The sequence below is a fragment of the Vigna radiata genome, chromosome 5, assembly GCF_000741045.1.
Source record: "Vigna radiata var. radiata cultivar VC1973A chromosome 5, Vradiata_ver6, whole genome shotgun sequence".
Classification (NCBI taxonomy): Eukaryota; Viridiplantae; Streptophyta; class Magnoliopsida; order Fabales; family Fabaceae; genus Vigna; species Vigna radiata.
The window spans coordinates 17,986,125-18,003,937 of record NC_028355.1 but is presented as its reverse complement, the minus strand read 5'-3'; the positions used below and the strand labels follow the sequence as shown (position 1 = coordinate 18,003,937).

The window sequence follows — 17,813 nt, the reverse complement described above, 5'->3', positions numbered from 1 at the left end:
TTGCATGTTTGGTTATTGGTCCATCTCTGTATATACTATATATGTATAAAAATTTAGCTCAGCCATTTTATTAATTAATAGTTAAGGAGACCTAAGAGTGAAAAAGTTTTGATTGAATTTGTTTGGTTAAGTTATGTTGCAGAAGATGACAGATAATAGTTATGAATGAGGACAAATGTTGCATGTTATATTACTGGCAGATCTTCTGTATTCATTTATATACATATTTAATGAATTTGTTTTGTTAAGTTATGTTGAGAAGATGAATAATGAGGACAAATGTTGCATGTTATATTACTGGTCAATCTTCTGTATTCATTTGGAGAAGCGAGCCAATAACATGATAAAGGGTAAAATGGTTAAGAAGTAAATAAGAATAATGTTATACTAATGAAAAAAATTTAGCTGTCAAAAATCATTATTGATGAATATATATAGAACGGCGAACTTGTGGAAGAAGAATCACATATTGAGAGGTAGAGAGATATGACAAGTGAGAGTGAGAATATGATGATATCATGTTTCGATTTTTGGAAGGATGGAAAAACACTAGAGGAAGGAAGTGAGGAGTGGAAGGAGATGAGCATGAAAGTGAGAGAAGCGTGTGAGAGTAATGGTTTCTTCCTCTTGAGGTGTGATGATGAGGTCAACTCCATTGAAGAGTTGTTTAAGAGTGTGAAAACATTGTTCCATTTGTCTCAGCAAACAAAACAACAACACATAAGCCCAACGCCTTTCAGTAGTTTCAGCGTCCATAAGTTTATGAACACTGTCTATGAATGCTTTGCAATCGATGATGTTCTTCTCTCAACATCAATTGAGAATTTCACCAACCTCATGTGGCCTCAAGGAAACCCAAATTTTTGGTATTATTCTTTCAATTCATGTCGGATCCTTCCCACTATTCAGCTAAATTATCATAGCTTAAGACCTTGTTGTTGTTCTGTTTTAAGATATCACACACGTATAAATCACCTTGTTTAATGTATTATTTTGATTGCATGCAGTGAGGTACTGAAGGGTATGAGCTTAAAGATGACAGAAATAAGCTCATTAGTCTTGAAAATGATTGTGGAGGGCTATGACCTTCCCCAACATTACATTTCAGATGTTGAAAACATGAAGAGTTGTACCCAGATACGATTGAACATGTACAATACTGATGCAAACAAGGNTGCCTCCAATGGTCACACTGACAAAGACACCTTAACCGTTTTGTGCCAAAATGAAGTTCAGGGTTTGCAGATGCTATCAAAATCGGGCAAATGGGTTGACATAGAAATACCCCAGAATTGCTTTGTGGTTATTGTTGGTGATGCACTGAAGGTATATATGCACAAAATTAATTAATTGAAATTGTTGTTATATATGTATTGAATAATTATAGTTATATGTTACGTGAATAAATAGGCATGGAGCAACGGAAGGATTCATGCAGCAACACATAGAGTGATGATGAATGGAGAGAAAGAGAGATTCACTTTTGGAAATTTTGTGGCACCAAAGGACGAGATGAAGATTGAGGTGCCTGGTGAGTTAGTAGATGACAAAATTCATCCTCTTCGTTATCGTCCATTTCATTATGGAGAGTTTATCAATCACTTTGTTTCAACTCGCAACCATAATGCAGTTGATGTATTTGTTGGTCTTTGAAAACAATTCATAATTATATATGAATGTACCAGATCAAGTCAAAATAAATAGGAGATTGCTAATATAATTACATCTCCTTTTCAATAAGATGAATTCCATTGTGATATCTATGAAATTTCTCAAATAAATATGTTTTATATCTTCCATTGTGTTTATACCACGGAACAAAATACAAAAAGTCCTTTGTAATAAATATTAAAAATTTAGATTAAAAAGTAATATAAATATTCTTTTAGTTTATTTACAATTTTGTTAACATAACTAAAATAATTTGCAACCTATACTTTAAAAAAAAATATGAATGCCAAGTTGATTATATATTAGGATATAAATTAATTATAACACTTTTGAGAAGTACATATATAATATGTATGTACTAATTATAACACTTTGGATAAGTGTATAGATATAGTATGTGTATATTATATATATACTAATAAAAAAAAGAAGCATTCATAAAGTCTGGTAAATATGTGTATATTATATATATACTAATAAACTCTTGAATTGACAAAATAATTCTCATATCTAAAAACAATTATGTGTAAATAAGTTACATGTAAAAGAAAAGCCATTTGCGTATGACAGTTTTCTTTTTCTTTCATACGTGGCTTAATTTATTTTGGAAATTACAGGGTTTGACTTTAAATTCCGTGATCATCATTTCGTTTTAATAAAAATTGTAAAATGCATACACAACTATTAAGTCGTTCTCTCGTGTTTAATAATTTATGCAAGGTTAAATTTAATTAATTATGAATTAACTTTAAATTCAAAATAATCACTTGAAGTAAAGTTGTATCTAAATTTGACTATTTCAACATAAATCACTATAATCTTGAAAGTTTTTTATGTCTTTTCTTAAAGATAATGTTTAACTGATGTTGTATAGCATTTGACGACTTTTTTGAATTTAAGATCTACAAAGTTGACGAATTCAGTTCAAATATTTTACATATAAGTCACTAACATGTGACATGGCTTAAGTTGAAATTGAAATTAAGTTGAAGTCGGCAGCCTTAAATATGATTTCAATTCAGTAAAAATTATAATATGACTTAATAAAAAATTATCCTTAAGAGAAGTCACAAGAATCTTTCTTTCCTAACTTTATTTAGCTTGAAATTGTTAAAATCTAAATACAAATTTACTTTAAGGTGATTATTTTGAAGTTAATTCATGATTAATTAAATTTAATCTTGCATGAACCATTAAAAAACATAGATAACTTCATTATTATTAAGAAGTCATGCATACATACATTAACTATATGATTTAATCCTTTCAATAATAAATATAAAATCAAACTCAGATTTGTAATTTCCAAAATAAATTAACACATTAATTTAAAAAACACGTCACAGTACAAAAATAATGTATTTTAGAAGATGATGATTTTAAAAACTTTTAGAAATTTTAGAAATTTCCAACAGTTTTATAAAAACCTTCACAAATTTTCAACGATTTTATCAAAACAAAGATAAATTAAAAATATTTTTTCTTTTATAATTTCTCAGTAGGCTCACGAGCGTTTCTCTTTTCTCCATTTCTCGTGTCTCTCCATCATCTCGTTGAATCACAGTTCAATTTCACCTGCATCTTTTACCTTCAACTGCTAGAGTTTTTTCGTATCTTCATCTTCTTACTCTTTGACCGATTGTTTTGTCTTTTCCTTCATTTTTCACCAATTTAAATGGATTTCCTCAGTGTTTGTTCCGGTCAGTGATTTGATCCGCTTCAAAGAAAGCTCCATAGGAGTGGAGGTAAGAGTTAACCTAGGTTCTTTGGAAGGTTAGTTTTAACTAACCTAAGTACCTTAATTCGATTTAGTTTTGCGTTTTCTTCTCCTATACGCACTTATTGAGAAATTTATAGAAATAAGGCATACGGTTAATTTCTGGTTTGGTGTGTTTTGCTTGCGTGATGAATATGTCTGCAACTTTTGAAACTGTGTATTGCTTTTCTGTTGAAAATTCAATTTCGAGTTCTTAGCTCAATCTTTCAGGGTTCTGTTGTTACTTACGCTTTGGTCTTGACTTCAACCAAGTTACTATTGTCTAGTGTCATAACACTTCTGTTTTGTCCTTCTGAACCCGTGGAAAATGGCAGGCTTATTGTATATTATGGATTTAAGGAATCAGGATTATGCGATTCGATGAATAGGGATTGTACTCATCTGCTCCATTGGATTTTTCTTTTTGAAAAACTGTACATAGATTTTTGGATCTCTGGCTTTAAAAATATAAAGAGAAAAAACAAGCCAGCAAAATTTTCAATTTAGTTTTCACTCCTTAAATATCATTACATTTTTTTTTTCACTAAAAAGTGAACGACATTTTCTATGACTGACTAATTAGGAGGATATTTTTATATTAGAAACTATGACCAACACTTCAATTTCATGAACTAGAACGGGTTTATTTTTTTCTCTGATGAGCTTTAGTTTGTGATGTACTATTCGCATGTAATGGCAAATGACTAATTTGATTAGTTTTTTCATGTTATTATTCACTCAGTTGCAGTTAATTTGGTACCTTACTCGGCTACTAGTTTTTTTCTTGCTTCACCATTCAATGTTTTGGTCATTCTTACATGGGAATTTTTCTTTTCCTGCAGAGGCTTTGGAACTATTCAACTGGGAAGTTTCTGAAGACTTACACTTACAAAGTTGATTTGGGGTAAGTGATTTATGATGATACCTGTGACTCATTTTCTGGTTGAGAAACTCTGTACCTTTCCCAGTTGAGAACACTATTTTAGTCTCTGCTAGGTTCCACCATTCTTTGAGAGACTGGAACATGTGTTTGGGAACACAATATTTTCAACCTTGTTACTATAAGTTCTTAAATTCCCGACAACTTGTTTTGGCAGATATGTCAAAAGATAAATTTTATAGGCTAAAATGACCAAGTTCAATATCTACAAATACTTAGAAAGTGCTTACACCAAACAGAGATTGACAGATAACCCTGCTCTTCAACTTGAATACATAATATAATTGACTGTGATTGTTTAATTTCTTATATTGTTGTTAATATCACAAATCCAGAAAAGTAACTGGCTCCAATTTTGGAACACGGGATATTTATAATTGCTGCATAATAGACTTTGATACAGACGCTATTTACCATGGTTAATTGCTAATTTGAAATTGTTTCTATGAGCATTTCGATGTTATTTATTGTAATGTTACGTTACATTTTCGACCTAAAACAACTGTCACGATATTTATTATATATGTGTGTGTGTGAAATTTTGTTGGTTCGATATTTTTGGTATTGTTTTATTATAATTTTATCTATTCAATTACAAACACGTTTGATCAAGAAATGGGTTCTCACATCGTATTCAATATGCGAGTTTAATAAGAGATACATAAATACATTTTTTCCCTTAATATAGTCATTCAATATGGACAAATTTTAATTCATAATTTTTCAAATATTAAATGGTACAATATCAGATTATTCAAAGTAAAATATTACACACTATCGTTATAAAAGCAGTCTGTTCGAATGCTTTAAAAATTAGACTGTTGACAAATGATTTCCAAGATGGAAAACATACCAAAACGCTAATTCTGTACCAAGTCATAGACTTAGAAATTCTTTCAAGGTATATAATTTTTTTCCATTTCTTTGTAGTGCTTTTACAATTCATAGGTTAGTATTTTAGCAGACAAAGAGCTCAATTGTGCTCTCTGTTTCGTTTGTTTTTATCATAATCAAAGAAATCGTACTTTCTACTTTCTTTCGATAGATATATTGAACAGGCAAAAGATTTGCGGTATTTGCATCAAAGTAACGTCTGATTTGCTGCGAAAGAATAAAAGTAACACTTTTGAAGAATCACTTGTGTACAAGCTTTGTTTTTGAGCATTTTAGTTTGCTTGGTTTACTGGTGTTCTTAACAAAATTATGGGTTAGAATCAAGTTCCTAACAAAAAGAAAAAACTTAAGTAATATAATATCAGATATACTACTTAAAGTCTTCATTGATCAGCCCTTCCATTAAATCCAATACTTTGAAATGAGTATAATTGCAGCATAATACTTTGAGGTTGTTTTTGTAATTTCCAGTATATTACCTCATATTCCCAGTTTAAGTATGATGTGATGTCTTTCTCAGTTTAAAGTCTGTTGATCATACTTATGAATGATTAAATTCTGCTGCTTTCATTAGACTGCATTGAACTTGTTTGTTTGCTTCTCAATTGCATGCAAAACCTTTTTTACCTTTATTGAATGTTCTTAATTTTCCTATTCGGTGACTTGCACTTTTTGCCATATATGATTTAGATCATATTTTTGTACATATACACCTATCTCTAATAAATAATAAGAAACATTCAAATTATTTTTCTTTCACAATCTTCGTTTGTTTTCTCTCTTGTGAAATGAGAAGAAAATCTAAGTAGTACTGTATGTTTTTTCCTCACGTTCTTACTTTTGCTTAGAGAAGAAATAGACCAATTAAATAATTAATATCTAATTTTAGCATGATTCGTTTTCCAATTTCATTTCCTCACTTAATCGGCATTATATACCAAAAGTAAACTTACGTAAGCATTAAAAAGAGCTTCCTAAAAAAACAATGTTCTATTTTAGTATTTTTTGGGTGAAAGAGAAAATATTGCCCAATGTTTTAACATAGTTAGTTTTGACATTACATGAGGAGGTTCCATCAACATTCTAAATTCCCGCAATACATGGGTTTTTCGGTTCTATCAAAACTTGTTTATTAATATCTTCCTCTCTTATCGTTGCACTATATTACCTCTATCACCATCTATATCCCTACATAACAGAGAGAAATAGTCAGCAAGAAGGAAAAAGAGAGAGATGGAAATGGCATGTGAGAATGAGGTTATGGTGCTACCATGTTTTGATTTTTGCAAGGGAGGGGTGACACTAGAAGAAGGGAGTGAAGAGTGGAAAGAGATGAGTATGAAAGTGAGAGAAGCATGTGAGAATGATGGTTTCTTCCTCTTGAGGTGTGATGATGAGGTCAAATCCATTGAAGAGCTGTTTAAGAGTGTCAAAACATTATTTCATTTGCCTCAGCAAACAAAGCAACAACACATAATTCCAAAGCCTTTCAGTAGCTTCAACATCCATAAGTTTATGAACACTGTCAAAGAATGCTTTGCAGTCGATGATGTTCTTCTCTCAACATCAGTTGAGACCTTCACCAACCTCATGTGGCCTCAAGGAAATCCAAATTTCTGGTATTATTCTTTTAATTCATGTCGGATCCTTCCCAGTATTCAGTTAAATTATCATAACTTAAGACCTTGTTGTTGTTCCGTTACTCTTTAAGAGATCACACACGTATAAATCACCTTGTTTAATGTTCTATTTTGATTGCATGCAGTGAGGTACTAAAGGGTATGAGCTTAAAGATGACAGAAATAAGTTCACTAGTCTTGAAAATGATTGTGGAGGGCTATGACCTTCCCCAACATTACATTTCAGATGTTGAAAACATGAAGAGTTGTACCCAGATACGATTGAACATGTACAATACTGATGCAAACAAGGNTGCCTCCAATGGTCACACTGACAAAAACACCTTAACCGTTTTGTGTCAAAATGAAGTTCAGGGTTTGCAGATGCTATCCAAATCAGGCAAATGGGTTGACGTAGAAATATCCCAGAATTGCTTTGTGGTTATTGTTGGTGATGCACTGAAGGTATATATGCAGAAAATTAATTAATTGAAATTGTTGTTATATATGTATTGAATAATTATAGTTATATGTTACATGAATGAATAGGCATGGAGCAACGGAAGACTTCACGCAGCAACACATAGAGTGATGATGAATGGAGAGAAAGAGAGATTCACTTTTGGAGCTTTTGTGGCACCAAAAGACGAGATGAAAATTGAGGTGCCACGTGGGTTGGTTGATGACAAAATTCATCCTCTTCGTTATCGTCCATTTAATTATGGAGAATTTTTCAATTTCTTTGCTTCAACTCGCAACCATAATGCAGTTGATGTGTTTGCTGGTCTTTGAAAGCAATTCATGATTATATATGAATGTACCAGATCAAGTCAAAATAATTAAGAGATTGTTAATATAATTACATCTCCTTCTCAATAAGATGAATTCCACTGAAATTTCTCAAATAGATATGCTTGATATCTTCCACTTGTGATTCTACGAATGAACTGGAACAAGAAAAATACAGACAATCCTTTCTAATAATATAATAATATATATTAAAATTTAAATTAAAAAGTAATATAAATATACTTTTAGTTTATTTACAATTTTGTTAACATAACTAAAAAATGTTGTAACCTATACTTTTAAAAAAAAAATGAATGCTAAGTTGATTATAAATTAGGACATAAATTAATTATAACACTTTGGAGAAGTATATATATAATGTGGATGTACTAATTATAATACTTTGGATAATATATATATATATATATATATATATATATATATATATATATATATATATATATATATATATATATATATATATATATATTAATCAAAAAAGAAAGATTCATAAAGTCTTGTAATGTTAAAGTTCAACTCATGAATAGACATAAAATAATTTTCATATCTAAAAAATGATGTGTAAATAAGTTACATCACTAGTGCAAAAACGCGCTTTAACGTCACCCCTTAGACATCGGTCCCTTGAAAATTCGACGTCTACTTCTGCACGGTGACATTATCGTAAATAAATTGGAAAAGTAGACGTCAGTTTCTATGTCAGGCGACGTCTATCACATCCTAGACATCGCACCTGCCGCAATCTGACGTCTAATTGCCTGAGGTATGTGATAAGACAGTCCATTGACGTCGGATTTTCACGGGCCCGACGTCTACTAGGCTGCAATTAATGTTGCCCATCAAATTCCCAAGAGCTTAGACGTCGGCTGGAAAGGGCACCGACGTCTACGTCACTGACAGGAAAATCAAACGTCAACCGGTTCAGCTTTAGACGTTGAATAGGCGTCGGATCCCGTGAAAAGGCGACGTCCATTGGGCTACAATTAATCTTGTTCACCTAATTCCCCAGGCAATTAGACATCACGTAGTCAAACGCCGACGTCTAAGGCCTGTCTGGAAGGCGGGAAGACAAAAATTCTTCAATGTAGACGTCGGTTCTGAGGGGCACCGACGTCTAAGTTCCTATATTTTCACCAAATTCGAGGGTTGTAGACGTCGGATGTTAGGGGCACCGACGTTAACTTCCCTGACAGGAAACCAAAACATCAATCTTTTTAGCTTTCTAGACGTCGGTTTCTGGAGCAACCGACGCCCCATTTTCATTTTAAATAGACTGCGGTCTCTTCTCAAAATTCAGTTTCAATCGCATCTTTATCTCTTCTCCTTTTTCTCTGCTTCTCCTCTACTGTTTATCTCTTGCTGCATTGCGTTGTCGTTTCTCATAACGTCATTGGCTTCGTCCTCTCCTTTTTCTCTCTTGCATCCCAGGTTCGTTTTTTTTTTTTGTGCTACCCGTTTAAACTTTCTTTAGTTTTTTATCGATTATCTTGTCGTTGAACTGATTAAAATTTCCTTTATTTGTGTTGTGTTTTAGTGCAGTTTTGATCCTCTCTTTGGGTAACACAGTGTAACATTCTTCCTTTGCTGGTTTCCTCACAAGAAGAGTGGCGATCTTTTGAGTTCTCTAGTTCTTCCGACCCAAAATGGAACCTAAGTCCTTGTCTACTTCTCGACACCGTAATTTTTTTCTGTTGCGGTTGATTAATGGGAAGTAGCCATGGACCCAGGTTCGGTTTTAGGTTGAAAAGGACTAGAGGATTCAAAAGACGCAAGCTTTTTTTGTGAGGAAACTAGCGAGAGAAGAATGTTACACAATGCTACCGAAAGCCTGGATCAAAAATGCACTAAAACACAAAATTGTTGTTAGACGTCGGTTAAAGCCATGTCTGACGTCTATAACAACATAGTCGTCAGTTAGTGTCATTTTAAACCTCTTTATATATTCATGTTGATGTCGGTTTAACCATAGGAGGACGTCTATACAGAGTAATTGGACGTCGGTGTTCGTATAAGCAGACGTCTATATAGACGTCAGTGGATATCTGGAACCGACGTTGAGACGTCGGTTCTGAGGAATTCCGACATCCCATAGACGTCGGATGTGAAAGTGACGTTAAAAACCCAAATTAACCAACGTTAAACAGCGTTTTTGCACTGGTGCATGTAAAAGAAAAGTCATTTGCGTATGACAGTTTTTTTCTTTCATACGTGGGTTAATTTATTTTGGAAACTACAGGATTTGACTTTAAGTTTATAATTGAAAGGCTAAATCATGATCTTGTTTTAAGGAAATTGTAAAATGCATGCATGATTTTTTAATAATATTTGGTAACTTAGGCAAGAAAGTTTAATTAATCACGAATTAATTTTAAAATAATGACATTCCAGTAAAGTTGTATAGACTATTTCAACTTAAATTATTATAGTATTGAGGTTTTGGGCAAATTTTTTAAAGATGGTGTTTAATTGAAATCATATTAGTATATGGTGACTTCTATTTAACTGAAACCGTATTTAAGATTGGTGACTCTGTAACGTAAATTTAATTTCACTGAAATCATGCTATATATTGGGAATTTGTGTATAAGTTTTTGAACTAAAGTCATGAAGGAGACTTCAGTGTTAATGGTATTTTAAGAAAAATGTTAAGTTGAAGTCGTGAGAAAGATTGACGACTTTAGATTTACAATAATTCAAAGAAATTTTACAACTTTGATTTTTGTAGATTTAATTCTTAATTAGTTTTAAATTTGTGAAAAATAATTCATAAGACTACAGAAAGTTCATCACTGAAATTAAAATAATAACAAAAGATAGAAATCTTAATACAAATATTCTTTCATTATGAGTAATATAATGATACATTATTACATTTGTCTTTGTGTTTGTCTTTGCCAACCAGTATTACAACTTTAGTTCAAAATTTTTTACACACAAATAACTAACATGTGATGCCATTTCAATTAAAATTAAAATAATAGTTGCAATATGTATATACAACAGAAAATACCAATTCATTTCTTCCGTAACTTTAATTCTATATATCTGAATAAAAATAATAATGTTAGAATTAAACTTTGAATAATTTTTACAATTAATTTTTTTATTGATCTCGCTTAACTGTAAAGGAAATATTAAAATAAAAATTACTATCAAGTATTATTATTAAAATTGAAAGTAAGTAAAAACAGTTGAGATATAATACAAATTATATAAACTTAATATCGATGGATAGTGGATATCTTAAATACGGATACAAAGATATATATCTTACGTGTCTCATCATCAAGGTAAATTAATTGTTATTTAATAAATTTTTATAGTGTTACTTTTTAAAAGATTGTCTTGTTGTCCAAATACTTAAAAGTAATGTGGAGCAGAATAATTTTAAAAAAAAAATGTGATCGTGGTTTTAAAATATTAAAATCAAGAAAGGAAATTTAAGGGTGTGTTAATTATTACTAATAAGCTGCATGTTATGTTATTGGACAGAGAAGGTATTGAATTATGTTATTTCTCCATCTATACGTATTTATACATGTATGACAATTGAGCTCTTAAAACCTGAGTATCCCGATTTTTTATTGAATTTGTTTTGTTATAAGTTATGTTGCAGAAGATGATTAATGAGGACAAATGTTGCATGTTATATTACTGGCCCATCTTCTGTATTCATTTAGAGAAGTGTGCCATATGCTACTGGTGTATCGGAAATGAACAGGAAAGTAATTATTTAAATTCATTACAAAAGTTAAATGAGAATGAATGCTTCCATCTATACAGTAGAAAATAATATATATGGCTTCGGTTACATTTATCTAGTCTCGGGTGTCCTTCTTTGTTATACTTCGATCATTTAATCTTTTAAGTAATATTTTTGATTGACCTGTAAAAGATATTCCGATGTTCAAGTTAGATATGTTTTATAGAAAACTTTATACTTTAATTATACCTGACGTTGATAGTATATTTATAGAGTTTGTGATAGTCAAACGCATTGATTAACCATTAACACAGTATATTCTTATCCAATCAAACCCAATAATTAATCATTAATACGGTATATTTTTAAAGCATAAGATAATTTAATCCCTTAATACCTGATCATTGTCTACGAATGACCATTAACTCTGATCGGTATATTTCATATAATATATATATATATATATATATATATATATATATATATATAATTGAAATTAAAAGCTTGTTGACCTTTTTTTTAAACTTAACTATATATATAAAAAAAGAAAACTGAAACTAAAAGCATGAAACAGAATAAAAATTTTAAACTGGTTCACACACAAGACATATAGATTTTGTTTGAAAAGTGTTATTAAAAATTAATAATGTCATTAGCAATCAATCACGTAAGTGTCATTTTTATTGTTTAATTAAGAATAGAAGCATATTAAATTACATCGTTTAAAAGATTAACATAGAAATATGTTCATTAGATAATGGTATTTGTCTTAAATAATGAATATTAAGAGTTGATTTGACACTAGTGGAATTACAATCCATTGTTGTCATAGTTTTTTGTGGTAATTAATGATCCTTTAGACAGTAACACTCCTCCATGCATGCATTTATCACTTTTGCAATTTCCCAAGACTTCCTCAGTATAAGGAGTTTGAAGTTGACTTCAAAAAATTCACAAACATTATGCAATAAAATGATGTATATTTTTTCATCAAATCGGATAAAATTTTTATTACAAATTAATTTAAATAAATAAAAAGATGTGGTATTCAATAAAATTAATTATTGATCATTAAAATTCATTAGTAATAATTTAAAAATTTAACTTCCTATAGTTATCAACAAATTTTATTTGATAATAATTATCATGAATTTTCTACTCGTAAGTAAAATCTCCTAACTAATATTATATCAATAAACTTTTTACTATTGATAACTTACTAATAATTTTAATTTAGTAACAGATTTTTATAATTAAAAATAAAGTTTATTTATGAATAAATCTCAGAAAAAAACTATGATGAAGGGGTTTGAAATTGGGATAGTGTTGTTATTGTAGGTTTTTCGTCTAAGAATCTCCTTTCTTTTCACATGTTTTGGTAGTCAAAAGTCTTCTTAACCAGTAAATGTTTTTCTTCTTCAAATCTCTATACACGTCTTTGAAGAACTTTAACAAAACCAGAAATTTTATTAAAGATAATAACTAGATTACAATATGCATGAATCTTCCTAGTTTTCATCTCATATATCAATTTCAAAGTGTTTTACATGCTCTCCGTAACTCCAATTAATGCACCAACCTCACTATATTATAATATAATATATAATTAACTAACCTAATTACCCTACTATTTTAAATGAGGTTTTGAATGGTTCTAGTTGTCATAGTTTTTGTATTTTTTTCATAAATAAAAGTGAATTTTTTAAGAAAACAAAAACAACAATGTTGAGAATATAGCATTAGTCACTGTTATAATTTTTCTTAAATCTTATTAGCGTTGTTTATTATTAAATCAAACATAAGCTAAACATTAAACCATTAGAACGATTTTCATTTATTTTGCTACCAAACTTATTAGTGTAACTGAAGAGCTACAACATGATGCAGGTAGATGAAGATAAACTAAAGAAACACATTTCAAGTGCTAATGACAGAGAGGGATTTTCCAAAATTGTCAGCCTTGATCCCAATATACTCCATCACAGTCACATCACGAAAGCGAGCAACATCAAGATCTCCGGTTAGCGACGGAGACACCACATAATCTGTGGGTGGAGAGTAGAAATAAGCAATGGAGAAACGTTTCTTGCTCACAGTCGACACAACGCGATGAAGTGGGCTGCAGAAGCGTCCATTGGACATCATGTGCAGAAAATCGCCGGCGTGAACAAGGAGAGTGTCCGGCGGAGGCTGCACAGGGATCCACTTTCCTTCCTTCATGAGTTGAAGACCACTTTCTTTAACATTAACAATTGTGAAGATAGAACTGTCAGTGTGAGGAGCCAAACCCATGGCTCGGTTCGGTTCGGGACAACTTGGGTAGAAATTCAACTGCAGAATGGTGCTAACGTCGCTTGTACCCATCCACTTCCTTTTTTCCTCAGGAATCTCCAACACATCCAACACCGTTTCTGTCAGAACCTCCGCTAAAGTATTCATTTCCTTCTGATACTTCTCCATTTTGTCACTGCACAGTGTTTGTTTGTAACATGCAACATGTAAATGTTTGAAAAAACATAAGATAGATTAAAGGTTTTTGTTTGTGGTTGAACTTACGAAAATTGTTGGTAATCATTGGGCCATAACTTTTTTGCATCGTGAGAGGGAGAACCGATGATGGTGAATCCTTCGTGCCACATGAACTTGGGGAAGAAAGGTGAAATCCTTGGGATGCCATATCCAGTGGCTCCAGCGGGGGATCTGAGAGCTTTCATCTTTTGTTGAATTGGGAGAGAGAAGAGGCGTTGGAGTTCATCTTCAGCACCTTGAATGACAGCCAAGGGTATGCCATGATTCTTCAAATGGAAGCCACCCCAGTTCTCACATGCAAGGGCTATGAGTTTCTTCGCATTGGGATCCATCATGTCTATGATGGGCATGGGTGATGATACAGGACTCTTCAATGAGAAAACATCATCATCAATGGGTTGAGACCATGTGTGGGAATCGGGTAAACTCAGGGAAGAGGAAAAGTCTATGGGGATGATATCACCAAGGGTGAGAGGGTGTTCTAGGTATGCTTCATTCAGAGTACTCATTTTCATTAAGCTCAACCTCCAGATGAGATAGTAGATCAGATAGTAGAGATGTACAAAGATATATATAGTATAGAGATGTAGAAATATATATATATATATATATATATATATATATATATATATATATATATATATATATATATATATATATATATATATATACATGAAGATGATATTTTCACAACTTTTTTTACAATTTTTTTAACAACAGAATACGTGTTATTATTTTATTTTATTGATTTGTTTGAATTTATATTTATAAAAATATTTGAAACAGACTAATCATAAAGGAAAATGATATTTTAACACTAATTTTTGACACTATTTTGATACTGCACACGTGTCAAAATGTAGTTGGACGATTTCAAATTAAAAAAAATACTTTGGTTTTTCTCTTCTAAATATGTCCTTGTCTCAACTTTTTTAATTTGAAATCGTCCAACCATATTTTGACACGTGTGCAGTGTCAAAAATTAGTGTTAAAATATCATTTTCCTTTGACACCAATTTTTGACACTATTTTGACACTGCATACATGTCAAAACATGATTGGACAATTTCAAATTAAAAAAGCTGAAACAAGAGCATATTTGGAAGAAAAAAACCAAAGTTTTTTCTTTAATTTGAAATCGTCCAACCACATTTTGACACGTGTGCAGTGTCTAAATGGTGTAAAAAAATTGGTGTCAAAATATCATTTTCATATATATATATATATATATATATATATATATATACACTCAAAGTGTCGGGTCGAAAAAAGTTTGGCTCTACTTAATATTCTTTTAAATAAGTTTTGCATTCGTATGTTAGAGTTTTAAGTGATTAAGTTAGTAATTAAAACTATTTGGAATTATAAATTTAAAACTAAGTTTCACATTCAATAAAACTATATATTTGATAAGAATAGAAACTAATATACTTATTGTCTTTGTCTTGATTTTTAGTTAAAATAGTATTAAGGGTTGATCTGGTTAGTATTAAATTTTTAAATAAATTCTCTACTCAACAATTATGACGCATAGAAGAGTTATAAAAGACTTGACTTTCCATTTCTTTTTTTACGTGTATAAATTAGTATAATATATATATATATATATATATATATATATATATATTAATTTTAATATATTTTATGTATTTGATACTATAAAAAAAATTATACATCTATTATGATAATTTCTAAGTATTTTTTTTTAAGATCTAGCACTTCTACTCCATAAACTCATCACCTATATGGCTTAGTGATGAAAAAGTATTTAAAACATTTTAAAAGAAATTATATGTAGATAAAAGTTAAAATATAGTATGTAAAGTAGAAATAAACTTTATTTGATTTTATATTTTGTAGAATTAAAAGTAAGTTAAAATATATAATCTTAATATAGTATTAAAATTATAAAAGTATATTTTAATCTTTCAATTTTTATACTCGATGTCTTTTTATGCAAAATAGTTGTATTGAAAAAAATATCATATTGAACAAAACTAAATTATCTATAGGTAGAGATAAATTTTATTTTAGTGAATTAATTTTTTGAGATTAAAATAGAATGTGCTAATATAATTTTATATAATGATTGGGTTAAGATGGTTAAGGTGTGAAAGAGGTGGGAATTGGACTTGTTGGGAGGCGTTTTGGTATTTGGGAAAAAAATGAAAGAAAATGACAAAGGAAGGGACAAATTATTGGTAGAGATTTTAGCATCCCAAAGTCTTAAACATTATAAAAAGGAAGAGCCAGTGTCTGAGGTTTTCCTCTGCAATTTACAGAACGAAAATCTATGATTTTTCAAGTTTATCCTTTTAAACATGAGTGAAAGAATAAAAAAATTTTAAACCTTTTAGTTGTCTTATTTTTGGATGTTTTTCTAATTTAATTCTCTTTTTATTAAAATTTTTAATTGGATTTTTATAAAAGTTAATTTCGATCAATTTAAGTTCTTTCTCTTAAATTGAATTAACGGAGTGAACTTTTTACAACAGGAAGACTGAGCTATTTATTTCTGTAAATTGGGTTGAAACGTGGTATGGATTAGAAATGAAACGTGGCATTTGACATTCGCAGAGGTTCATACGTGAAATTTCGTAACATTAAACATTTTAAAATTAAGGTTTATCGGTGGAATTTCTGAGTTTTGTTGTATGCAGGTTTCACCATGGCGCAAGAAAGAGGTTCTTGGGGAAGATGATTCAAACGGCAACAAATTGTTATGACTGCTGATGGCGGCGATTTAAATCACTATAGGAAGTTTGTTGCGTTTTGCGATTTTTTCAAGAGAACAGAATTTGCTCGCGACTTGACCTCGCCTCTCTGGTCTACAGTTAGGATTCGAAAATGGTAGAGGACGAGATGTTGATGCCAGCCTGAAGGAGGTTCTGCGGTGGCCTGAGCGCAAACGCAATTTAGGATTCACCTACCTTTGATTTGGGGTTTTCTGGTTTTGTAGATATTTTGCGAAGATGACGAATTGTGGTTGCGGCAGCGGCGGCATGGTGTTTGGTGGCAGGTGTGAATCGTAATTGTAAAATTGTAAAGCCCTGCGGGTTTGGTGTTTGGTGGCATGTGACCTATCAAATAGACCCCTATAATAGGCTCTGGCCCTAGCCCATGTGGGTTAGAGCCAAAAAAGTCCACAGGGCCAAAAAAGCCCTTTATTAAAAAAGCCCCCAGAGTTAAAAAGCCCCAGAGCCCTGTGGGTCAGGGCCAACCCATGGACTTTCTTTTTTACAAAAAAAACTAAATATTTAACAATAAATTGCATTTTTACAGAGAAAAGAAACACTTATATTAAGTGTTATAACTTGAAAAAATTAAATTATGAAGCACACAAACTCAATCAGAGAAAAANNTATCAACTTATATAGCAGCCAGAATCACAAACAGTAAAGAATGATTGTCAAAAAAACTTGAATGTGAAGATTGGTCAAAAAAACTTGAATGTGAAGATTGGTGGCAGTGTTTATTTTAGATACTCTCTAATCAGGCATAGTTAGTTGACTTACTCCAATACCTTATTAACATCAGTATCTGGAAAGTAATTTTGCCTACTATAATTATTGTATATTTGAAAAGAGATATGTCATTCATAATAGACATATAGAAATTATTGTGCGTCAAATAACATCAAAAGTATTGGTTTCAGAAGATGGAATGTCTAATGTTTTTTTGCCTGGTGAACTAATTGGATTGTTGCGGGCCGAACATATCATTTTTTTATTATTTTAATCTAAAAAAGGAAGTAAAAATATTTTGTGTTCAAAAAAAAAGGAACCTATAATTGCCTTTTTTCTTTTCATTCTAAAGACCTATTTCCTTTGATTCTCTTTTATTATCCTGAAATAATGAATTGAGTTCGTATCGGCATTTTGGATGATGCTA

General features: G+C 30.9%; 3 protein-coding genes across 4 annotated transcripts; 2 read left to right on the top strand and 1 right to left on the bottom strand.

Annotated features, from left to right (window-relative positions):
* The first annotated feature begins 484 nt into the window (after positions 1 to 484).
* Positions 485 to 1,653, top strand: LOC106760398 (probable 2-oxoglutarate-dependent dioxygenase AOP1). The gene is made up of 3 exons (XM_014643833.2): positions 485 to 866; positions 1,008 to 1,326; positions 1,411 to 1,653. Exons 1-3 carry the CDS (start codon positions 487 to 489, stop codon positions 1,651 to 1,653), a joined length of 942 nt encoding a protein of 313 aa, XP_014499319.1. The 5' UTR covers positions 485 to 486.
* A 1,494-nt stretch (positions 1,654 to 3,147) lies between these two features.
* On the top strand, positions 3,148 to 7,786 carry LOC106759923 (probable 2-oxoglutarate-dependent dioxygenase AOP1). 2 transcript variants are annotated; one of them, XM_014643308.2, is made up of 5 exons: positions 3,148 to 3,416; positions 4,270 to 4,331; positions 6,461 to 6,880; positions 7,027 to 7,345; positions 7,430 to 7,786. In XM_014643308.2, exons 3-5 carry the CDS (start codon positions 6,495 to 6,497, stop codon positions 7,670 to 7,672), a joined length of 948 nt encoding a protein of 315 aa, XP_014498794.1. In that variant the 5' UTR covers positions 3,148 to 3,416; positions 4,270 to 4,331; positions 6,461 to 6,494; the 3' UTR covers positions 7,673 to 7,786. The 2 variants fall into 2 exon arrangements, with proteins under 2 accessions (XP_014498794.1, XP_014498795.1); XM_014643309.2 differs by having other exon boundaries at positions 3,148 to 3,444.
* A 5,496-nt stretch (positions 7,787 to 13,282) lies between these two features.
* On the bottom strand, positions 13,283 to 14,479 carry LOC106761831 (gibberellin 3-beta-dioxygenase 1). Its single transcript, XM_014645397.2, has 2 exons — positions 13,950 to 14,479; positions 13,283 to 13,860 (listed from the first exon to the last, which is right to left on the bottom strand). The coding sequence occupies exons 1-2, from the start codon at positions 14,435 to 14,437 to the stop codon at positions 13,311 to 13,313; spliced, it is 1,038 nt and encodes a 345-aa protein (XP_014500883.2). The 5' UTR covers positions 14,438 to 14,479; the 3' UTR covers positions 13,283 to 13,310.
* Between the last annotated feature and the right edge of the window lie 3,334 nt (positions 14,480 to 17,813).